The sequence below is a fragment of the Bos mutus genome, chromosome 22, assembly GCF_027580195.1.
Source record: "Bos mutus isolate GX-2022 chromosome 22, NWIPB_WYAK_1.1, whole genome shotgun sequence".
In the NCBI taxonomy this organism is placed as follows: Eukaryota; Metazoa; Chordata; class Mammalia; order Artiodactyla; family Bovidae; genus Bos; species Bos mutus.
In genome coordinates this window covers 9,867,784-9,893,619 of record NC_091638.1, presented here as the reverse complement: position 1 = coordinate 9,893,619, position 25,836 = coordinate 9,867,784, and the positions used below count along the sequence as shown (strand labels likewise).

Here is a 25,836-nt window from a genome sequence, read left to right as displayed (position 1 = left end):
TATAAATGAGTTAATATACTTACTATCTCGTGTACCTTAACAATTTGGGTAGTTATGATCATTTGAGAATCTGGAATTATACAGATAAAGGCTCCCTAGTGGGTCCCGTCTTTATGTTACCATACATATTCGAGAAAGTTCATATTGCTGTTGTGCCCTTGAGTTTGTGTTTAACAGAGAATATGGTAATCTCCTGTTAATACAGGGTGGCCCCCAGGGACCCTTGCCTTGTGTGGTACCACCCACGTGCAGCAAAGCTGGTCTGTGTGTCTAAAAGAATACAGCAGAAGGGAATATATGTCACTTCCAAGATCAGCTTATAGCACCGGGCTTCCATTTGGGACCCTTTTCCTTTCCCACTCAGATCACTTGCTCCAGGGAAAGATAGTTGCCATGTTTGAAGACACCTGGCAGCCTACAGAGAGCTCCCCATCACTATGAGATCTCTAGCTTATAGCCAGCAGAGAACTGAGGGCCGGCAATATGTGAGTGGTTCTTGGAGAAGACCACTGCACCAAATCTGCAGATGACTACAGCCCAAACTGATAGCCCGACTGGAGCCTCATGAAAGACCACGAGACAGAATCACTCAGCTAAGCCACTCCCACATTCCTGAACCCTGCAGACTGTGAGATGAGAAGCTTTTTGTTTTCTTTTTTTAAGCTGCCAAATTTGGGGACCACCAGTAGAAGGTATGACTGCATTGTGTCTACAACAGCTATCGACAAGGGAGAAAGACATTTGGCATTTTATTTCCCGCTAGGACAGTGGCTCATGGTCGTTCAAGTGTCAAGAAAACTTAGAATAATGTGATAAACACTAGAGAGCTTATCCTTAGAAAAATGTACATATGCTCATGAACGTAATATTTTACAGGTGATATCAAGGATTTTAGGTCATCTCTGAAGCCCTTCATGAGCACACTCTGGGTTGTTTTTGTCATGCTCAGTCACTCAGTCGTGTCTGACTCTGCCACTCCATGGACTGTAGCCCGCCAGGTTCCTTTGTCCATGGGATTCTCCAGGCAAGAATACTGGAGGGGGTAGCAATGCCCTTCTCCAGGGAATCTTCCCAACCCAGGGATAAAACCAACATCTCTGGCATCTCCTACATTGGTAGGCAGATTCTTTACCACTGAGCCACCTGGGAAGCTCTCTGAGTACAGAAAGCCAATTAAAAAAACCTACCGCCCTAGGAGATCAAGTGAAAATCAGCTTCAGAAACATGCCAGTCTCCCACCTGAATTAGTAAAACCAGAAGTGGTGGCCACCAGAGAGTCTATCAAAAGTGTTTACTCCTCCTCTCCCACAAGGAGAAGCAGCTACAGCATTGCAGAGAAGGCTAAAGAAATATTTCACGGAATAAAAGGGCTATGACAATAGCTTTCCATTTAGGCTATCTCACATTTAGGTCTGCTTTTACTTGATAAAAAATAATAATACAGCATGTGGCCACAGAGGCTTTAAACAGGGACCCTTGCCTCCAATCTTCAGCCTGGAACCCAGGTTCCTTACTCCTAAATCTCCTGAACAGGGATGTGAGGAAATGCGCTGTGGACTAGGAGTCAGGCTGACCCCTCCTCCCTTCGATGACCTCCTACGGGCACGAAAATACAAAAATGAAGGCTAGCAGGGCAAATGTCACCCCCATCACAGGCATGCATCAGTGATGCTACTTGCTGTCAACCGGCACTTGAGTGTCTGGCAATGTGACAGAGAAGAAAAGCATAATGTTGTTTGTACATTATGTGGGTGACTACTCTTTGCTTTACAATGTAACAACTCATTCATAAACTATATGGCTTGTCAGAATTATACTAAGAGGAAGAATGTGTGTTTGTGTGTGTTGTATGTGTGTGTGTATAAAAGAGAGAGAAAAAAAGAGAATAGAGAATAAACTGTCTTTCAGAAAAATTTCTCATCTTGAAGGTCATCAGACAGGAATATTCTATCTCCAGTCCAAGATAGGTTTATTACAGTATTATGACTAGAACAGAGCCTCTCATTACTGCATTCTTATATCCAGCAAACACAAGGAAAGGTCTACCATGTGTCAGGCTGTCCTTTGCACCATCAAGAATTCTGATCATAATTAAAAGGATTTTCTAGAATCTGCTAGAATTGCCCCTGGACATCATTCAACAATGGCTACCTCATCTCCTTCTCTCACACTCTCCTACTCTGCAAGCTTTGGACCAGGCTATTCAATTCACAATTGTATTTTAATGTGTCTAAGACAGGCAGAGAGGTTCTAGAGCAGATGGCAGAAACCCACATGCGTGTGAAAGAAGTGCAGAGTGTCACTTCCTCTGTAGCTCATATTAAAGGATTCAGCAGAAGGTGGAAGATCAGGGAGGCTAGCTTGGGCTTAAAACCTCTGGGGACAGCAGGCCCCTTGCATGTTAAGCATGGATGCCTAGGTGTCTAGATGGCTTTCTAAGGAACAAATCATGAGAACAAATCATAGAGGAGGTCAGATGCCCATCTGACTTAGGAAAGACAGAGGTGTCGGCCACAGAGAATCTACACAAAGGTGCTCATGGCTATACCTCTGCAGAGGGAAAAACCCACAGCATTTTCTAGAGGCTGCCAAATGCACCCATAGAAGGGAAAGCCTATGGAAACAGCTTGTCCTTTCCATTCCATTGCATCTAAATTCAGCTTTTTTTCACCTTTTAATTTGTATGGAATTTAATCACATTTAATTTTGGCCACAGTGAGCAAAAGAATAAAAAAACAATAATCCCAACCACATTTTCTTTGTTGGGATATGAACAAAAGAAATTGTTTTCTGATCATTCCCTTGAAAATGGGTCATGGAACAAATTTTATCTGAAAATGGGGTGGGGGAGGGGATGAGTATCTTTATTACCTTTGATATAATAAAGTGTCCATACTTGCTAAGAATGCAGAAAATTCTGTGTGTGTATGCTCAATTGACTCTTCTCTTGTTTTGGAATTCTTTCTTCTGCACAATGTGGGTCTGAAGAAGAAAACCACGTGGTATCTGTTGGCTAATATAAATCTGAAGAGCTTTCTGCAAAGCTGGCAACCTCTCTCCATATTTAAGGTCTATTTTATTGACCCCAAATAGTACTTCGATATTTGGGAACACACACAAACCTCTGGCTCCTTTTCCATCACTTCCCTGAATCAGGTCCTCTTCCAGAAGCACCTCTGGTCTGCTGCCCTTCGGCAGCTCCCTGCCTCCAGCTTCCCTCATTCCTATCAGCTTCCTGTCTGGGGAACGAGGCTGCCTTACTGCTGACGGAGGGACCGCACTCAAGAGGCAATGAAAACAACTACTCACATCATGTGCAAATATTCTCTCCCTCACTCTCTGATACTCCTCTTCTCTCTCTTCAATTGATTTACTTCGTCTGTCATCTCTAAATGGATGCATTCTGTTTTGCTGAACAGAAAAGAGAAATCAGGAGGGTTACCCAAGGTGAGCCGTTGGAAATCTGCAGTCAAGAAAAACTGTCAGCTGAGAGTAATAAATGTTCGCTTAAATAAATGGGGCTTGACAAGTCTCACTCCCTCTGGTCCCCGAGGAAGTCGTGGTGGGTGATGTGTGTGGGGTGTGTGCCTTGTGATGGCAGGGGTGCTCCTACTCCTGGCTGTTTCCTTGTTGGATGCAAATAGCTCGGTGTTTCTGGAAGGTAAGTTCTGAATGTGCCTCAGGCATTCAGCCCGGTTGCTCTGTGATGGGTTCTGTCTCCTTAGCAAAGATGTGACGCCCCAGGAGGAGGCGGAATGGTGGTAAGAAAAGAGGAAGTGGCGAGGCCAAGGTGGCCACGAGAATAAATGGCTTTGAAAACTTGTGGTCAGAGAAACAGGGCAAGAAGGGGCAGAAAGGAAGATGTGGATGCCATTTCTCTGCATCCTAATTTGCGTTTTTATTCACTCAGTGACTTATTCTGTGAATCGCAGCTGGGATAAAAGGAAGAACTGAATTCTAAAAGCCTGTCTGTGGATTAGGGTCAAAATCCAGAAAACTAACAATTCAAAGAACCCAGCATGAGGCCTGCTCTTCCTCCGCCTTCTATTGGAGTCACTTGCTGTGTTTCTATCGCTTTTGCATCTTATCCCTGCCATTCCTCTCCCAAACGCCCTGCACTAACCACATCCATCCATCCATTCAACAGACATCCACTAAGTACACGACACAGGCACATGTGTCAAAGTCAACTCAAGCCATGGTGTGGTTCAGGGGTGGTGGTGGTGGGAGGAAATGAGATACAGATGATGGACAGTTTTTTTTGTTGTTGCCTTTTTTTTAAAGTGTCAGAGATGCACATACTGGCTCACAGTGACTCACTGTGGGTAATTAAAATAATAACTTGAGTGTGATGCAGATTGTCTTACCTTTCAGCATTCTAAAGCAAAGTCATTTTCATAAAAGCTCTATTTTCATTGTCAGGGACAGGAAGCGTAATTGTAATGGCATTTGTATGACTTTCTATGGTTCTCCTTATCACTGAAAATGTGTTTTCTTTTGCCATTTACTTAGTTTTCTTCTTCATCACCCTGGAACCCACCCCCTCCACAGGGAGAAAAGTCTCTCTAGCCTTGTCGAGTTCCCCTGAATAAAGCTATTCTAGAACCATGTAATGTTTTGTTACAAGCAAAAAACAGGGAAGGAGGAAGTTCCACTACAGTTCGTGCAAAACAAGCAAACAACTGACATGGAAGTTAAAACACAGGAAGGGGTGGGGGACTACAACAGAAACTGATTCTTTGTTGCGAAGACTTATTTTGGGAGAGTTTGCAAAATCCACCTGGCCTCACCATAACAAGGATTGTTGTTTACAGCTACATCAGTTGATCAGCGGTCCGTATTGACAATCCAGCGCAATGTGTGCAGAGCGGAAGGATAAAGCTGTAGGGAGGGGAACGACTGCCAGAGTTACACAGACACCTGGAAATGCGACTGACAAAGCTCTTCCCATCAGCTCAGAGCCTGCGGCACCCCGACCCCCCAGGCATGCAGCAGAGCCTGCGCCAAGCACCACCCATGCAGCCCAACACAGAGCCAGCGCTGAAGCAACCATGACGTGGTCTTTTGCTACCCACCAAATGCCAAAGGGGTAGGTAGGGGTGGGGGGCAGGAGGTTGGGGGAGGGGGTTCTTTTCAGAGGCGGGGGAGATTTGGGAGGGGGAGCAGGGACAACAGAAGAACGACAAGAACATCAGGCAGCCCACCTTCCAAAACGACAACGTCACCACTCTCAAACTTGAGAACCAACCTGAGTGTCTTCTTTATCAATACTAGAGTTATCTCGCTTCAAGATAAACCGCTTCTGGGATTCTTCACCTTTTTCATCTTTTAAATGTTCACAAAACCTTTGCTCTGGTCTGCCAGCAAAGTAAAACATATCAATAAAAAAAGTTTTTTCCCCTGTTTAAAGTTATTTCTTAGTTTTTTTTTTTCCCCCACAGTGGCATTCAAGAAAAAGTTTACACATGGTTTTGAGACTAGAATTGCTGGCAATATATAGGGAGGTAATACTGTGTCACTTCACATGTGTTGTTAGGATACCTTTGCTTTGTTTGTTCACCATGGTAGAAGTTAAAACAAAATTTTAAAGGCCTGCAAATATATAGTGTGTATTTTCTATTTTCTATAGTTATTTTGACCTCTGTCAGTCCTGAATTTCATTAAGCCCCTACCCTTATTCTCTATATATGTTTAGAATTTGGGATTACTACATTAAAACTAGGAGAATACTTCCTATTATGTTTTCCCTTTCGAGAGCTTTCTGAATGTCCAGTGAGAGAGGGCTGTCTATGAATTTTTTCCATCTTTCTTTAATGACAGATGCCCTGGAATCTGGCTCCAGCAGCCTGACATCCTCGACCATGTCTTGTAAATCAGTTGAGTAACTGGGGGAAACTGGAGATGTTTAGCTTAAACAACTTAATTCCTGATTAGCATGGGGAAAATGTTGCAAGCAGTTACATGGTATTGATTAGTCAATTGACTTTTTAAAGATCCTCTTAATCATCTTGTATTATTACAGGAAAGGGCTCCAGTACCCTGTTCATTTCTCACCAGCGTCCCTGCACACCAGAGAACTTGGTGAATGGCTTGTGCGTTGGTTAATCACAGAGGACTAAAATGTCCATTTCTAGTATAGAAGCAGTTGTAATTGATGGCTCTCAAAACGTGTCTTTCAGGTCTGATGTATTACTTCTGAAGCCACATGGGTTTTCTGTGCCCCCCTGGGTTCAGTATGCGTTCAGGAAGCCAAATCACTGCATCGGTTGTTTAATATGAATGGCTAGTAAATAAGAGAATCTCATTGTTTCCTTATAGCTCCAAAATAAGCAAACAACACTTTAAAAACAAAGGAGCAGTTTAAGTGTATAATTCAAATCTTGTTGAGAAATATTGTTTCCTTAAAAACTCCTTCATCAATTATTATAATACTGGGGAGCAGACAAAACCAGAAAACTGAAATAATACCAGTTATAGCTTCTGGAATCAGATGTAATTTCTGCATTCTTTTATTCAGTCTTTGCAATAAAACTTTGATGTAGGAGAAAAAAAAAATTTTTTTTTGCCTCTTTACAGATAAGGAAACTATCCCTCAAGTGACTCTTGACTCCAGTTTATATATTTTCCCACTAAGCCACAGGCATCAAACAGCCTGCTTACTTCCTTACAGAGAAGTGAACAGTCTCTCTCTGCTTACATTGTACTCAGTCGGCTGGAGGGCCTCACACCTCAGGATAAAGCACAGAAAAACCTGCATCATATCATCTTCAATATTAATGTAAATGTTATCCACCAGAATTAACATAGAATAAGATACAGCTGTCTGGATGTGCGGATATGACATTTTAAGATCAGAGCACTAAGGAGACGGAGTAAATTTGCACTTTATAATGAAAAGATCATTGACAGTAAAGAAATTAAATATATTTTGGTGGAGCCCAGTCACAGGGCCCTTCAATCACTTATAACACTATAAAGTCTGACAATATTATAATAGCCTGAATAGCTACAGGTCACTGTAAATGAGAACAATTCTCTAGGAGTTTTTTTTAAAGCTTCCCAACATTTTCAACCACTCAGACATTGTTATATACATATTTTTATGTAACAAGGAAAATTAAGATATTAACTTGAACACAAATGCTAATAGTAGCAATGCTAATTAATCCTCTCCTAATAGCAAGTGGAGAGGAAAAAGTTGGCTTAAAGCTCAACATTCAGAAAACAAAGATCATGGCATCCGGTCCGATCACTTCATGGGAAATAGATGGGGAAACAGTGGAAACAGTGTCAGACTTTATTTTTCTGGGCTCCAAAATCACCGCAGATGGTGACTGCGCCATGAAATTAAAAGACGCTTACTCCTTGGAAGGAAAGTTATGACCAACCTAGATAGGATTTTCAAAAGCAGAGACATTACTTTGCCAAAAAAGGTCCATCTAGTAAACGCTATGGTTTTTCCTGTGGTCATGTATGGATGTGAGAGTTGGACTGTGAAGAAGGCTGAGCACCAAAGAATTGATGCTTTTGAACTGTGGTGTTGGAGAAGACTCTTGAGAGTCCCTTGGACTGCAAGGAGATCCAACCAGTCCATTCTGAAGAAGATCAGCCCTGGGATTTCTTTGGAAGGAATGATGCTAAAGCTGAAACTCCAGTACTTTGGCCACCTCATGCAAAGAGTTGACTCATTGGAAAAGACTCTGATGCTGGGAGGAATTGGGGGCAAGAGGAGAAGGGGACGACAGAGGATGAGATGGCTGGATGGCATCACTGACTCGATGGACGTGAGTCTGAGTGAACTCCGGGAGTGGGTGATGGACAGGGAGGCCTGGCGTGCTGCGATTCATGCGGTCGCAAAGAGTCGGACACGACTGAGCAACTGATCTGATCTGATCTGATCTGAATAGCTCTGAGCTCTGAACATCTGATGAACTCCAGTCAGTGAAATGATTGGACAATGGCTAAACATACAGATCTATTTCTTGTATTTGTTGTTGCTGCTGCTGCTACTAAGTTGCTTCAGTCGTGTCCAACTCTGTGCGACCCCATAGACGGCAGCCCACCAGGCTCCCCCGTCCCTGGGATTCTCCAGGCAAGAACACTAATCATCTGTAAATATTCATTTATAAATGAAATGGCACTCATGAACATAAGATGAATTTGCTTCAGACTCAATTCTCCTTTTGGATAAGGAAATGGCAACCCACTCCAGTATTCTTGCCTGGAGAATCCCATGGACAGAGGAGCCTGGTGGGCTAAAGTCCAGAGGGTCACAAAGAGTTGGACATGACTGAAGCGACTGAGCACGCATGTAAAGTGCTTTTTAAGGAGAAAAATATTTAGAGTGAGATTTCAGCATACTAACCAGAGATGGACTGCAAGTTCCATGTGGGTAGGGATCTTGCTTTTTTAAATAGTGTATCCTTGGTGCCTAGAACCATGCCTGGCATTGGGAGGCATTTGGTTGGGTGAATAAATGACTCAGTGTATGAACAAATGAAAATTTAGCACAGCTATATATAAGTCACAGTAACTCAGGGACAGATCAAAGAATCACTAAGATCTGTGGTCATAAATTCATAAATGTTTAAATTGTATAATAGAACAGAATAGAGTTGAGTTAGTAGGAACATAAATTCAAATTCAGAACATTAGGAACATCTTTAAAAATCAGATTTATGTTTGACTGCAAGCTGACCAAAACTAATGGTGTCATTAAAGAAAAGGTATTCACACTGGAGAAAAAGAGGTGGAAATGGGAATTTTAACTTTTTTAGGTTTGGGAACTTCTCAGTTTAAAGTGTCATCACAGTTACACAAGAGCTATTTAACCATTATTTTTGAAACTTCATTTGCATTTCTTCATAGTGCTGGTTTATTTTTATTTCATAGCAGGACATATTCAGGAAAAACACATCCATCACTTAAGCAGGGGTAGTCAAAGGAGCTTGTCTGAATCAATAATGTAAATATTATTGAGAGCAATGATATTTGTTACTCTGATATAAATTATGCAAAGGGTATCATCCACAACTGTGTTCAAAAAAATTTGTATTCGAACATTAGAGATTAATAGTACAAATAACTAATCATTTCTTGACTTACCAAAAGTGTTTTGAAAGATTATAAAGTAACCATTTGAAGTTTGCATAAAAGGAATAAAATAAACATAATAAGATTTTTCCAGGTTGACTTTATAGAGACTTATCTAGAGGTAAGAAGTAATTTTAAGTTTAAACTCATGCAAACTGTAGTTTATGACTGAAATATTACATGTGACTGCACTAAAAATTACCAGTAATGCACTGTTATATTAAAGCTTTTAAAAATCCTTTTAACCACTAATTTAACATCATAGCAATATTATTTCTTAGCCACAAAATGAATGAAACTGCAGTAATATGGTATGGACCTTCATTTAAAACGGTGATGAATTACTTTCAATGGATCAAGATGAGGATGTAACTCTAAGAAAAACTCCTCAAAGCTGCAAAAGGTCACAGTATTTATTAAATGAACGATAACTAGAGTTTACTATGTATCTCATGGCCACGCATTATACTTGCCTGCATTTTTTAGCATATGTGCTGCTGAAGCAACCGCTACATGCCTACATTATTTTTCCTGGAAGATTTTAGTCCATGAGTTATTTCTACCTGTTTATCATTACCAAAAAGCAGAGAAAACAAATCTAATGTTTCTTCTTGATTAAAAAAAAAAAATAGTGTCTTCCCACAATTTATAGCAGGTATCTACTGTGGCACTCATTGCTCACGTGTGGAGGACAGCAGTGGCATTTCCAGTCTGTCTTGGGATCCCCTAGTCAGTCCTTTCAAAAGTCTGAACCAACTCCTCACTGTTTCTGATTAGACAAAGCTCATGAATTGAGAGGCAGTATGGCTGAGCACAGGGACTTCCCTGGTGGCTCAGGTGGTAAAGAATCTGCCTGCCAATGCACAGGAGACGTGAGTTTGATCGCCTACAAGATGCCCTGGAGGAGGGCATGGTAACCCACCCCAGTGTTCTTGCTTGGAGAATCCCATGGACAGAGGAGCCTGGCGGGCTACCGTCATGGGGTCGCAGAGAGTCAGACACAACTTAATGATGAAAAAATAATGGCTGGGTGAAACACCATTGCATCAGACTACCAAAATGTCTTACTCAACTGGTTCCAATTTTAGTTTTTCTCTCACCTGAAGCTTAAAAAAAGATGAGCGTGCTTTATTGCGTTTTTTTATCTTTTTGATCTAGAAGTATTTTCAGTGGTTTATTCCGCTGCCAGTTTCTTGAAACCAAATATATACTTTTCTTCCAAACAGTTCAGCTTAATCACTCCCCACTTCCTCCCCCAACATACACACAAATGAAGAATTCAGTTCTACTAAATGCAGAGGAGCATCAAGGGACATCTTTGAATTTCACCCTGAATAATGGAAAGATGGTCATCAACATGCATACATCTTAACAAAGAGATGTGGCTGTGCACAACAGGATGAAATGCTTTATGTGTAACATTCGTCGAAAATATTTTAATAGTCACACATATTAGAGAAGTCGAAGTGGCCCTGTTCCCTTCACATGGGAAAATATTCAGTTACAACATTGACACAGCTTTATGTGCTCAGTTGCGTCCGACTCTGCAACCCCATGGACTGTATGTAGCCCGCCAGACTCCTTTGCCCATGGGATTATCCAGGCAAGAATACTGGAGTAGGTTGCCATGACCCCCTCCAGGCACTTCCTGACCCAGGGATTGGACCCATGTCTCTTTCGTCTCCTGCATTGGCAAGTGGATTCTGCTGAGACACCTGGGGAAGCACATTGACAATTGATATTTCTTATTTATAAAAGAAAGTCCTACATTCTTCTTTACATATTTTATAGTTTCCACTTTCATCCTGTCCTTTTGATTCTTTTAAATGAGACACCACCTTACAAATTCAGTATTCTAGCATTTAAGTCTGGAAACCAAACAGCTTCAACCAACAAACTACAACTTCTCTTTCTACTCTGTACCTCAATTCCATTTTTCCTAGAGACATAGTGATACGCTCACAGCCTCCCCAGTAGCAGAAATCTTAAGATTAATCAGACACAGGAACTACACCAAGAAGATTCATTGCAAACAGGCTCTGGCCTTCAACTTCCTCCAAGTTACAAGTGCTAACATGACTGCTGCTCCTCAAGGTGGATCTAGAAGCAACGAAGGGAGCCTGCAGAAACTGGGTCTAGTTCTGCTGCCTACAGGAGGCCAAGCTGCAGATGGAATGAACCAAGTCACCATAATCTGTCTCCCTCCAAAACTACTGTACGTATAGGAAAATACCCTATGTAGTATTTATAGTAAATACTATAAATAGTTCATGTATAGTGAACCTTCCTCTGCTGCTGCTGCTAAGTCGCTTCAGTCTTGTCTGACTCTGCAGCCCCATAGACAGCAGCCCACCAGGCTCCTCTGTCTCTGGGGTTCTCCAGGCAAGAATACTGGAGTGGGTTGCCATTTCCTTTTCCAATGCATGAAAGTGAAAAGTGAAAGTGAAGTCGCTCAGTCGTGTCCGACTCTTCGCGACCCCATGGACTGCAGCCTACCAGGCTCCTCCATCCATGGGATTTTCCAGGCAAGGGTACTGGAGTGGGGTGCCATTGCCTTCTCTGGAACCTTCCTCTAAACTGCTGCAAACTGTAAAATACAGATAGCGTCTTTACACACTTATATACCTAGGCTGGCACTTACACACCATGTGTTTACACACACATGCACAGAGTCCTGATCAAAATGTTCCTGGTTCCTCCAGTAAACTCTGAATAGAAAAAAGATGGATCTGACGTATAGCCTGTACTTCCCATGGAAAGTATGGTACTGAATGTCTGAGAAATGCTTGGCCCTTGAAAGAATTGAGAAAATGGGTCTTATCTCAGTTCTACGTTTTGCCAGGACAGTTTTTAATCCAGTGTGTTCTGTGGTTCTGGAGTTTTGCATCACAGTTTTAGTATTCATTTTTGTATTAACATTAATTGAGTTCTCTGTTACTTTTTAAAAAATTAAATGTAAATTAGGATTTTGTTTTTAAAAAAAGAAAAGAACAACCAAAAAACAAATACAATGGGTCTGGTCTCAAAAGGATAGTGTTTGGTTTGTTTCTTGCTTTTATCATCATTTGGGGTTATTGATTCTGTTCATGTTGATTCTTGTTCTCCAAACCTCAGTCGTGGCTGAGCGACAGGAGCGGTGGATTTCAGGCTTGATCTTCTGTGAATAGATCTGATAAGATCAAGACATGAATCTCAGCCTAGCTCTAGCTGCCTAGAATGCTGTGAGTTAGTTAGCTAGATACTTGGAAATTATTTTTAATGCATATAAAAGTTCTTTTTAAAAAAGTTACATTCAAGATATTAATATTATAGAAGGTACGTGCATGTTTCATTCCAAAGTTAAACAGTAAATTATACATTCAATACTCAGAGGCCCATAAATAATTTCACATTGTGAAAAGAACATGACACACTTTATTTTCTCTCCTCAACGATGTATGTCTGTCTCACCTACAGACTCTGGTGTTGTCTGAGGTATTTGAGGAAAATGATATGAGAAAACACACTGGAGAGAAGTGATATGCGGGTTGACCATTGTTATTAAATAAGTCTTAACTTCAGGCTGGAGTACTGTTTAAAGAAGTAGGTTGTGTGTTTAGGAAAAAAAAAAAATTGTCATGGTTTTCTTGAGAGGAATGTAATTCTTCATTAGGTTCCTGACCTTTGGCTTCAAGTCAGATGATTTTCAACACTCTTCCTATAAACAGTGTAGAGTAAATTTGTCCTGTTTAGAAATGACGGGATACCAACCAACCACTCAAAGAGTTTCCAAGAGGCGCTTGGAGACAGCAATACTAGGTCCTCTTCAGAAGGTTACTAAGCAAGCATCGGCTCAGGACGCTGCTCAGTCCTTTCCCACCGCTGCTCACATTCCAGCCAAAGGAAAAGAAGAAAAATAGACGTGGGAGGAAGAGCATGGGTCTTTTGGTTTGTCTTGGTATAAATGCACTTTATCACCAGCCGGGAGTGAAGCGGTTAAGGCTCAAGCACTAAAGATTCCCACCTTCAACCTGAGCCCCTTCAGGAAACTAAGCAGAACGGACGTCCCTTGACCCTGCCGGGTTGCTGGCCACGTCCCACTAGTCTGCCCCGAGAGGGTGGTGGGTCCCCCGGTCATGTTCACATTTCAGGGATGTTTAACCAAGTCAACTGGGCTCAACTGCTTCACCCAGAGAGAGGCTCTGTTTGGCTGAATCAGAACAAGGTTCATGGTTCTTGAGATTTATCAAATAGCTAGCTCAGTGGATCATCCTTGGGGCAACAAACAAGCAAACCACGGAGGTCACTATATACCACTCCTCATGCTAGGCCAAAACCCACGTCCACACTGGGAATCAGGCACTTGGGCTCCTGAGCACTAGACTCCTAAGTGTCACCCTCAGCATCTGCCTTTGAGTCCTATTCTTGTTTCCTGCTTTCGAGGACCTGTAACCTCTCTCCCCAGCAGACCTACTATTTCTTTCCTTGCTCTGTGCTCTTGGACTAGGGGATTGGAGGCAAACACAGTGGGACCAAGTGAAAGACAAAAGAAAAATATGTTCAAGAGATGACAACGTTTTAATATGAAGATTTTTTTAGAACTAGTTAAACAGGTGCTCTGACACATGCAAAGGCATTCAGATATACATGGGATTCTCTCTGCCTATGACTGATCTTGGCCCTTTGGAAAATAGTAGGGAAAGTAGAAGGTTTCTAGTCTTCAAATGATACACCTTGAACATGCATCTTTTCTCTCGGAGGGACAAAAGGAGAGAGAGGTGTAGAAATTGTCTAAGAAAAGAACAATGAACTGCTCTGGGCTACACAGGTAGAAAAATAAGCAAAAGAGAGAAAGTGAAAATTAGAAATAGACACAAAGAGAAGAACAAAGCTTCTCATAAAAAAATAGACCCATGTATTTGCAGCATTTACACATATATATTTTAAAACACGGTTCATCTTTTAACCTCAATCCTAAACATCAAAAGTAACATGGGACTCCCCTGGTGATCCAGTAGTTAAGAATGAAAGGGACATGGGGCACGAGTTCAATCCCTGGTGCAGGAGCATGCCATGTGCCACAGGGCCACTAAGCCCACGCACCACAGCTACTGAAGCCCGAGTTCTAGAGCCTCTGAGTTACAGCTAGTAGAGCCCACATGCCTAGAGCCTGTGCTCTGCAACCGGAGAAGCCGCCACGATGAGAAACCCACAGTGAAGAGTAGCCCCCGCTCTCCACAAATAGAGAAAGCCTGTGGCTCAGACGGTAAAGCGTCTGCCTGCAATGCGGGAGACCCGGGTTCGATTCCTGGGTCAGGAAGATCCCCTGGAGAAGGAAATGGCAACCCACTCCAGCACTCTTGCCTGGAAAACCCCATGGACAGAGGAGCCTGATAGGCTACAGCCCATGGAGTCGCAAAGAGTCGGGCACGACTGAGCGACTTCACGTTCACTTTGTGCACAGCAACAAAGACCCAGCACAGCCAAAAATAAAAACAGACTTTAAAAAGTAGCATGATAGAAAGTAAATGCATTTTAATTATCACTTGCAGTACCAAGGTGCACACACCCTAATACCTCTGCCCCAGATTTCCAAGGGGCTCATCTGGTGTTGCCAAATAATCTGACAGTTAACAGAGAATTCCAACAGAAAAAAAAATTGTAAGTGCTAGAGATGAAAACATACTTCTGGCCATACGCTGGGGAAACAGCGCCCAACTAAAGCAGAAACAGGACCGAGCCTCAGTTCAAAAACTCCATTCGTTATTTCACCAAGATGACAGTGCATTCTAAGCAGAGGCATCGCCAATCATTCAGACCTGCTTTGCGGGCTGAGTGTTGTGCTGAGTGGCTGAGGTGGCACGTGCTCGCCTGTCCTCTCGCTGCTTAGCCCTGAGAAGCGACGAGGACACGGTGGTGCCGGGGGAAGGTGACTTTTCTTCGCTAACTCTCCATAGTGCATCAGTGCACTTGGAAGAAGGCACCTTTGGGGAATAAATCCCAAATGAACACAATTCTTATTTCTTCCTCTCTCTGGATGACTACACTCTTAACCCCACACTCCTGTGGCTATGACATGAAAACATGCATTTGGACAATTGAGTTGCTTGGAACAGTAATTTTGTGTTCACACAAAGGACAGGCTCATCTCCTGCACTGACGTTACCCGTAAACATAGTTTTTTCATTCTTGAAAACACCGATTGAAACGGAGTATAGGAAGTTTCCACTGACTGGATATCACTCCCTCTAAATTCTGCATATTTTTTCCCCAAATATTGCACCTTGTAGCTGTGATAAAGAAAATTTGGCAAATGCTGTCATATGGGAGGAAGTATCTGTTATTTACTGACACCACTGAGTGAACCTTCAAAAAAATCTTCTCCCTCAATGATTATTTCTTATCAGACCACAAAAGATTTAGGAGTGGGAATTCTCAACCAATCCAGGAGATCTTGAGGATGTCCATAGTCTGGGTTGTTTTGCCTTAAAGAGAGATTACTTAGTAACATTGTTCTTGGCATGAGACACACTGGGTTGAGATTCCAGCCATGCTGACCATTGCTTCTCTGGAGGTCTAAAACTGAGTCTAGCATGCAAGCTTCAGTAGTTCTGGAGCCCTGCAGGACATGGAATCTTCCTGTACCAAGGATCAAACCTGTGCACTTAATGTTCTTCTCTAATGACTTAGGTTATATGTTTGCTTTTAATATTAAATGAAATACATTAAATAAGTTGTAAAGTATCCAGTACAATTGAACAAATAGTATGTAATGCTATTATAAGTGATTATAACTATCTGAAAAGTCTGAGATATTTTTTTCTATCATGAAAGGATGGATGGATTATATTTGAAGATATAAGAGAAAATACTAGAAGTGACTGTAGTACACACGCATGTGTAAATATAATCCCCACAGTCTGTTGTCATGACTTAAATATTTTGAACTTCAGGTGGGACTATTTTCTCTCCATGCAAAAGTTAGTATTTTCAAGACACATTCTATAGGCACTAAACTGCAGACAATCTAGAAAAACAGGAATTCTGGAAATAAATCCCAGCCAATATCTAGGTGACAGGCATCCACTTCAGAGGGCCACCTTACAGGCCAGTATGGTCACTGAAAACGAAAAATTAAAAAAGGAAGTGTTTTCCCTTCCTCAGCCCTTCAGTTCATTTTTGTATTTTCCATCCAGGTTTTCTGCATTTCTCCCAATCTACAATGACATTTATGGAGAAGGCAATGGCACCCCAGTCCAGTACTCTTGCCTGGAAAATCCCATGGACGGAGGAGCCTGGTGGGTTCCATGCAGTCCATGGGGTGGCTAAGAGTTGGACATGACTGAGTGACTTCACTTTCACTTTTCACTTTCATGCATTGGAGAAGGAAATGGCAACCCACTCCAGCGTTCTTGCCTGGAGAATCCCAGGGACGGGGGAGCCTGGTGGGCTGCCGTCTATGGGGTCGCACAAAGTCGGACATGACTGAAGCAAGTTAGCAGCAGCACAATGACGTTTAAACTATGCATCTCCATGCATTTGTTTTGGGGTACCATTAAAGCGTACACATTGAAACAGTATCTCCAAAACACAAAACCCACAAGGAATCATCTGAGGAATTTCCATCTCAGCCTCCTTCCTTTATAGAAATGGAAACATTTTCATCTAATAATATACCTAAGCCAATATGGTCCCCACAACCATCATAGGCCAGTTGTCCTGATGGCACAACTCTCGAAATTATCAGAGTCAAAAATACGCAAGACACCTAGAACCTGAAGAGATGTTCTCTTTTGAACTTTAATTCCATGAAAACATGGCAACAGACTTTCAATGTCAAATATAATTTCCCACAGAACTACCTTCCTCCTTTGCTAAAACTGCTCCAATTGATTCAGGTCCTGAAAATGTGACTGGATGCTATTTACAAAAGGACATTAAATTCATCTTTTTCTCTTGTTCTGAAAGATATTAGCTTCCCCCACCCCCATTTCAATCCCTGGCAAGAGCCACTCAAATCAAGGATGGCCAGAAAGGTGTCTGGAATAGAGTGGTGGGATTTGACCCAGCTGTGGATGAAAGATGATTAAATTCAACTCTTCAGGAAATACCCTGAGTGTCCATGACATACAGTCATTCGTCTTTTTTGTTTGGGAGTCACAGAGTGGGGACTAAATGTTGATGATCAAAGGCAGGAACTAGACAGAATGCCTAGCAGCCCAGCACTTTGTTACAGGAACAATACCTGAAGGTGTTCCCTGCTCAAGTTCTTCTGCTCTTCCTCAAGGCATAAACACGTGCCATCTATTGGAAATTGGTCATTAAAGAGAAAAAAAAAAAAAAGCTAGTGTTCTTTTGCAAGTGAAGAAGTCTGATTATATGATGCTCATTAGCAGAAAAGAAAAGTTTTAAGGGACAAATTATGTTCTCCAGTGGTATTTGGAAACTTGCAAGAGTCACAAGGATTCTGAGAAGATTGGACCTACAGAACTTTCTGAAATAAAGGGAATGTTCTGTATATTCTCTAATAGGTGCACCTGAAATATGGCTAGCCTGACTGAGGAATTGAATCTTGCAGCTTAAATTATATTTCAATAATTAATTTAAAATTTAAATAGCCATATGTAACTAGTGACTACTATATCAAACTGATTGCAAGTTTAGAGCCATTGCTGAGTCACCAAGAGCCTTTATACAAAGAGTGTTTTATTTTCTCAAAAACTGTTTGACAAGGAAACAGGTCTCAAACATGTGTATTAATATTTATGACTATGCGACTGCAAAATCAGGGTGAATTAAACATAAATGCACCGTCTCTCCTAGGTGAAACCACATCAATCTATTTGATCTCTGGGCTTTCCCACGTCTCTTATGGCCTTATAGAGAAAGAATTAAAAGGACAGCAATGCTTGCCTAGTCTGCAGTCAGTGTGTGCCTGCGTTATAGTATCTGAATATCATAAGAAAAACCAGAATGAAGAATGAAAAACAACAACAGCAACAACTAGGCATATTTAATAGAGAGGGAAGGATTAAAGGACAGTGACCTTCCAGTCCTACTCCTGTTCAAAATAGGAGGTCCATGTGCCAACAATCAGATAAAGTGGAAAGTTGATAAATTTTAAGATGTGTTTTGCCCTCACAATAAAATGCAACCACCAGGACCCAAGACTTCTGAAGCTCAAGGGCCTTTAAACATAACCATTCCAAACTCTCTCCTGCAGATAAATAAATAATCTGAAGTCCAGAGAAGAGAAGCTCTCAGTGTCCCTGAGATAATAGCCAATCTCAGTAGCCCCGGATCTCCCAGCTTGAGTTCTCCCGACTATGACCTTCACACTCATTCTGCTCAACACAGACTGAGCCTTGAGCAGAGAAGGGGCATCATCATCTCCACCCCAACAAGCCCCAGCCTCCAGAGAACAGAAACTGATGTCTGAGCCACCCTGCTGTGCTTGACACAAAAGTTCCCTTCAGTGACATGGCATTCCTAACAAACCACGCAATGTGCACAATTTACTAAACAAATGTCTTAAGAAATTGCTTTATATGAGGACAGCTTTTCAGTTTAATGTGACTATGCTATAAAAATGGCCTGCGCTTCAAGGAGAGGTGGGTTCAACAGACACAGTTCGAAGTTTCTAAAGCAAATGACCACTCATTGTAAACATAGTGAGATAGAAGCAAACAATTATTGAAAGAAGCAAAACCAAACAAGCAACCTGCTTTTAGAGCCAGAACTTAGATATTATCTGGCTCAAAAAACTCTGATTTTATAAGTGAAAAAACCTGAGAGGGCACATTTTACAGGACTTATCTCAAATCACCCAGGTAGTAAGTAAAAGAATTGGGTCTTAGAGGCCGGACTACTGTCTCCCAGTTTGGAGTTTTGTTATTCTATAAACCACAGTAAGATCAATGTCTTGACATCAGAAAAAGAAAGAAAAGAGTAATTATCCTATATATGTTATTGTTTTTAAATGTCTGTTATTTTTAATCAGTTATAGCTGACATAACATGTTCCATGTTTGGTATATAACCACATGGATTACTAATGGAAAGAAGAAAATTGTGTTTCAGGAGCTACGTAACAGATCAGGGAATAAATACACTTTACAGCCTAAATTTTATCAACTTTCCTGGTCCACAATCTTCTATAGATAAATGCCACTATTGTTGAGAAGAGCAAGAGATAAATAACACTGTACATTTGAAATGCCATGTACTTTGAACTGTATACTGCGTTCTTATAAATGAATCCACGAGAGAAAGAGAAAATGCTAAATAAACACAGAGAAGGGGCTTACATTCTCGTGTTGCTGGTCTTGTTGATGATGACCGATTTCCCTGTTTGGTCCACGTTGTGATCCAGCCCAAAGTAAGCGGCCACGCGATGGACAAGCATCCTCTGGTAGGATGACATCTGAGGAAACTTTTTATAATGATTACTGGAACGGAACACAAGAAACAGCACTATCAGCATCTTCGTTTCTGGCCCGTAGTACATTTGAGAGACACACACATAAAACCGTTTCTTTTTCATCCGAACCATTAAGCTTATTTCATTCCTGGCATCACTCAATGTTCTCATTTCCAGACCAATTTTCCACTTATAGATGTATTGATTAAAGTACAATAAGTGTTTTTGTTTCAGAGTTGTGCATTTCTCAGACCACAGGGAACTCAATGTTTGCTGGAAAGTATATTCTGTTTTAGTCCAGGAGACCTTATCCACAGAGCCAGGCGCAGCCACAATGACAGACATAATAGGGGACTGCAGATGTCTATCTGGAGATGTCACTACACGGTTGACACTGAAAGCAGCACATTTATTTCCAGGCATAACTGACTACAGCCAGCTGGAGCCCATTAAAAAACTATAATAAAAACGAAAAGGGTCGCTTCTTGTTACTGCTACTCAATGCTAATCAGTGGTCTCCTGTTTATAGCCATTTTGTCCGGAATTTAACAAGCAGGACTACACATGACCCAAGCAACAATTCCCATCAGCACATAGCTCCTAACTCCAACAGCATCTCTATTTAATGAGTCAGCAAACATATTAAATAATGTTTTATCTACCCCTAAATCTTTCCAGAATGAGTGATTAAACCCATACAGCAAACCAAGACACATCAGATTCATTAACCGGCACTGCGATTCAACATACTTGTTGTCACCAATGAAATCAATAATTTCCTGCTCCATTTTCAGGAGTATCATCCTGTCTCTGCAAAATAAATGTTAAAATGAAAAGGCTTTATGGACTGTCCATTCCCAAAGACTTAACAGTTTCATTTACATGTATGGAAAAATTGTTTAAATCTACGTAGCTACAAATCGGCATCTAACTGTTCTCTGAAATGTGATGTCAAACTATCTGTAATTCCATTCTCCTTAAGGTGATTCCTCATCTGTTAAGTATGTTCTGCCATTGAAAGCTTTGTAGTTTTTAATGTTAACTAAGACATGCAAAGTATTAGGCCCATAAAACACACCAAGTAAATTGTATATTTTAAATTAATAGGAAACTTTAACAAAGCTAAGCCCAAATAGTTGGTTCAATAGCTGCCCTGAAGCATATTTGACATTGCTTCTCATTCTCTATATTTTCCCCCTTAATAAGTATCTCTTTGTGACCAGAAAAGCAGAACTTGTAAACTATAATTTATTCACTGGACAAGTACCCAGGAATTAAGACTAGCTAAAAACATAAACATGAAAACTATTAGCAGAAAAGAGAAAATACAAGAGACAGTTTAAGACATCAGAGATGGACTCAGCCTTCTACAGCTTCCCTCTTAGAAGTGTTTGCATGAATGACTTTATTGTAACATTCTACTTGACTCCTCTAAAAACAAGATTTACTTAATGATTTACCTGGAATTATTCTTTAATGTGTTAATCAGAAACTCATGTAAATCTATGCCTGTAGAATCCGTATATTCTTGGCTGCAATCTGAAACAAACAGCAGGATGGAGTTATGAGAAAGGGCAGTGGGAGGTGGGCTGAAAAGGGTTTTCCCAGCCTTTCCCTTTTCCCTTACGCTCAGGCAAACTTTAGGTGAATCTACTGGTGTTAGAGGCACATGTTATGAAACTAGCAACCTGGCAACATTAAATCAGGATGAAAATTAGATTCGGGGATTAAGAACACCCAGTAGATTTCCAGTGTGGAAAGACCTAGCTGTCATAGGAGAGGAAGTGGGCACCGTCTGGGTGGGTGGGTGGGCGGAGTCAGATGTCATGAGTTCATTTTGGGCTGTCAATCAGCAAGGGCATGACCTCTCCATGGCAGTGATGGGTACTCCCAACCCACAGAGAGAACTCTCAAGAGCTTGAGATACCATGGAACCCTCTTTCTCTTAAAATGGAGAAGGCAAAAACTGAATGCTCTGTTGTAAAACTGTCTAAATATTAACTGATACAAAATATAGGAGGGCATTAAATATTTCCACGTCTTTCAAGTCTTTTGATGCTGTCTAAAGCTTAATTTCTAAAGCCATCTTAGGAAGCTGTACTTGTTTACTCTCAGATACACCTTGGTTTTTAGATGTTCAGCAGCTGAGACAATCATTTTAAGCAGATCTGTGGTTATGGAGCATATGTGAAGTAGTTGTCATCTCTCAGCTGATCAAATGCCTTATACTGTCTCAGGTATTTAAAAAAAATTAAGTCTATTGCCAATCTGTTTATTCATGGAATTCTTCATATCAACTTAATTTTGTTTTTACTTTTGCTTTCTTGTTTGTTTGTTTTACTTTTGTATAATTATATGTAAGGCAACAAGTTGAAAAGTCTGGATTGTAGCTTTGTGGTTTTATAAGGAATGACTTTTGGGGAAGAAATTTTTCCTGAAGTAGAAGTGTGTATATTTTACATGAAACATGACGGGGCAGTATATGGGTTGCAGAGACCAAATTCATTTAGTTCAGATAAAATGTTAATATGTGTTCCACTGACATTGACATATACATCTGTGCTCTGGGGACACCACTTACCACTTATCAACTGAGAATTGCCAATCCACTATCTGTCTTTTAAGATAAGCATGAAACTTAAAAGATATAAAACTGGGTACCATTACTGTTCATCAATTCAAATTAACTGTACTAATAAATCTGAATTAGGAACAGATTTATATTCACTCCCTTGTACAAACTTCTCAAAAATAGATCCAAATGAATATCCAAAGAAATATGTGATCCTAAAAATAATCTTTTTAGATACACAAAAATGACACCATGAACAGAAAAAAATCAAGTTCACATCATCTTTTACACACACACACATACATACACATATAAAATTTTATGCAAATTTTGGTGGGAGGTGATATTTGTGTAAAGTCTAGAATGTATTCTGTAACTAGTTATATATAAACTGAGTAAGTTAAGGAAACATTTTTCACATTCACCTTTTGATAACATTCTGATCTTGGGTTTTTCAGAGGTTTTATCTTTGTTTTTATCCTTTTCTTTTTCTCTTTCAGAGTCATCTTTCCTAGATTTATCCTCCTCTTGCAGGCTGGGAAAACTGGAAAGCTGTAAATGAATTGATTCCTGTTGGGGAAAAAATATAATAATTTAGGGCCAGATTTAAGAATCTCTGTCTGGTTTCCATTTTGCATAGAGATTATTAAGAACAGGAAAATGAAAGCCAGGTACAGATTTTTTTTCTTAAATGGTAAAAAAATTATACCTGTCAGAAAAATAATTGCTCTTTAAGATGAATTAACTTTGGAGGTCAATGGAAGGTCATGAGAAGGAGCTAGTACTAAAACTTTGCCTTGTGACTATTAACCGCAAGCAAGCTAAATTCCTGTAGATCACAACTCTTATTTTCTCTATAGGTTTATTTTTAAACACTTAGGAAAAATTTCTTTATCAATAAGTTTGCATCACAGCTACGATCATGTCTTAAAAATTAACATAAAAAAGAGGCTTCTGCAAGTTCTTTTATATAATTCCTTGAACGGAAAAAATTGGCACAAGCACAGACAGACAGATATTACATGAATCATAATTACAGGAAAAAACAGACATAAATACAGGCTATAATAGCCCATTTACAATTAAAATGTTGTTTCAGAGCCACATAAATACTGATTTCTATCACTATGAAAAATAAAAATACAGAATTGAAGGAATCCTAGATATGGGTTACCCTATGTTGCTTACAAAAGCTATTAATAAAGCATTAAAACTTACAATAAGCACTGCCTTTTGGAAAAGGTAGAAAATAGGACTCTATTTTCCATCAATTAAATATAAATATTTAATATTATTTTAATTCTAGTATCAGTGAATCCTTTCAAGATGTAAGAGTCTCTTGAACTAATGCTTGGTTGACCATTTACAGTATTTGGACTGGATCCACTTTTGCATTTATTGATTTTGTACTGAAACAGATCATTTCATATGAACTCATATATCAGCCATTTGGATGATAGTATGTTCACTGTTTTGAAGAAGAATGAGCCAAATTATGTTTTTCAGTTTTATGAAAAAACTATGCTATGATTAAAACTATGACAAATGAGCCAACATTAAGCCCACTGGTTCTTATGTAAGAGATCATCTAATGGGAAAACTTTCTTCCACTGGCGACATTAACATTTATGATGTAGGGGAAAAAATATTCCCAATGACTAATAGTGTTTCCCACTGAAAACTAAACTAAGACTTTTCTACATGTGACTAAACTGATGTCTCTACATCCTCAAATTATGGCCAAACTGGGATTCTTAATGATTCTTGGTAAACCTAGCTGATCTGACAAACAGAAAACCAAAGTCCTCCAATGGCAAGTTTCTTTTTGGGGAGGGGCTCTATTGTGTATTCTGGGCTGGAATAAAAAGTCACCATGGTTGGAAAGCTGTATGATATAGAGGATGCATTAAAATACATTCTCATGGTAAATAGTTATCTTAGCCGGGTTTTCTGATATCCACATGTTTATCCCGGGGATGGCCATATACAAAACTGAGTGTAATCTGATAATAAGGTCTTTTATCACAGCACTTGGGACAGAAATGTCTTAGTCTGCAAAGATTCAGGCAGACTTTGGTGTTACAGTTTGCTTCCACTTGCTAAGGAAAAAGCTGGAACATTTTTGTTTCGAGTGGGGAAGAATCGATTTGACAGTGGGTCAGGAGAGGAAAGCGAGGGTCCCAGGTCAGGAAGTGGTCTCATTACTTCTTCAAAACTGATTGATCCATCCAGCCTCGGCAAGTTTAAATCTAAAATCAAAGAGGCTTGGAAATATGAATGCGACAGCAGAGGCTAAAGGATATTATTTTTTTTTTTTAAATGTACAAATTCCTGCCACGTGCCTTTTCTACACGTTATGGTGTTGAAAGAACACACGAAGTGCTATAGAGTTGGTAAAAAACAATCTGTTCTTTTTTAATATTTTTATTGATATGCTCAATAATAAAATACAAGTGTTAAATACATCAGTACAGGATAACTTTATCTCCAACAACAGGAAAAGAATGATTCAAGTTGCAGCAATACACTGATAGGTAAAGAGTATAACATTAGAAAAGAAAACACTTCCTTTAACTTAAGGACAGACTGAACCATCTGCTATGGGTCTGAGATCAAGTAATACAGGTAGCAAAAGTTTTTTCCCACACAGGAAAATGAAGGCAGTTTTCCAAATACTGTGAATACACACACATTGGGGGAGCCATACAATCCGTATGCCGTACACTTCGGCCAGTGTTGTCGGGGATTCAGTTCCCACATGTTGTTAAGTGCCGGTGGTACCTAATGCAGGCATTGGATACAAGCTCAAAGGTCTGCTTCTTTATTCTCTAAAAGAGCAGCATGGCCACTTGCTTATATGTGTGTGAGGGGGTGTGGGGGGCGGGCCCTGCTCCCACCGCCTCAGCCAGTCCCAAGGAAGGCTTGCAAGTTCTAATTCCTACAAAGCTAGTCTCAAGTTACTCAGCATGGGGCCAGCAGGAGCAAAGTACCATTTGCCTCTTATTTCTCTGCTCCAATTGCAAGGAGTAACCTAGTCTTAAGTCCAGGGTGGGTACAATGATACAGATGATCACTTGAAAAAAAACCTCCTCCCAGTACCTCATCAAATAGGATTAAAAAATCAGATGAAATCTATAAAGGCTGTGTTCTTCTGCCTGGCATTCGGAGTAGGGGACCACTGGGGCATTATTTCTCTCAGAGTCTGTCATTCTGCAGAATTAACATGTATTGTGTGCATTACATCACAAGCCATCCATCCACATTGAATGATATAAGCTGTGATATTCGCCTCATTCCCCCTTTTAAATCTCCAAACAAAAAAGAAGCACAAATAAAATGCTGAACAAAAGCCACACGTTTCTCAGAGCCCAAGGAAAATAAAACTTGTATAAAACATAGTGATGGCTACTGAAAGCTAGCTCGCCCTTGGCGTACGACATGGGTGGCAGGTTGAGGAAATGAGGCTGGGGGAAAAAATACTCTAAGGATGAAATCTACGAGGAATTTATTTTTGGTCCTTTGAAAGAAAGTGCTCTCAACGCTCTCTGTATCCAAGAGGAAAATTTTGAGAATTTTAATGAAATTATAAAGAGAAAGGCAAAACACAGCCCCTGAAAATAATGCTAACTTAATTTTTCCTCCTCTGAGTTCAGATCAATCATTTTACTTTTGTCCTGACTGTTCTCAGCCTCTGATAAAACAAGGAAAAATTTTAACAGCAAGACCATTTTTCTAAAAGCGAATATGATGCCTGAAAGGCAAACAAAAATAAA

The 25,836-nt window shown here is 40.4% G+C and overlaps 1 protein-coding gene across 16 annotated transcripts in view; it reads right to left on the bottom strand.

Moving 5' to 3' along the window:
- Positions 1 to 25,836, bottom strand: part of ARPP21 (cAMP regulated phosphoprotein 21) — a 162,520-nt gene that overhangs the window by 84,451 nt on the left and 52,233 nt on the right. For 11 of the 16 annotated variants that reach the window (XM_070359978.1, XM_070359990.1, XM_070359974.1 and 8 more), the window contains exons 6-11: positions 22,489 to 22,633; positions 20,952 to 21,030; positions 20,242 to 20,301; positions 19,379 to 19,519; positions 5,249 to 5,357; positions 3,310 to 3,411 (exon numbers count right to left, since the gene is read on the bottom strand). In XM_070359978.1, coding sequence (XP_070216079.1) covers positions 3,310 to 3,411; positions 5,249 to 5,357; positions 19,379 to 19,519; positions 20,242 to 20,301; positions 20,952 to 21,030; positions 22,489 to 22,633 — 636 coding nt within the window. The remainder of the gene's footprint in view (positions 1 to 3,309; positions 3,412 to 5,248; positions 5,358 to 19,378; positions 19,520 to 20,241; positions 20,302 to 20,951; positions 21,031 to 22,488; positions 22,634 to 25,836) is intronic. The other 5 variants (XM_070359985.1, XM_070359987.1, XM_070359986.1 and 2 more) reach the window with 2 other exon arrangements.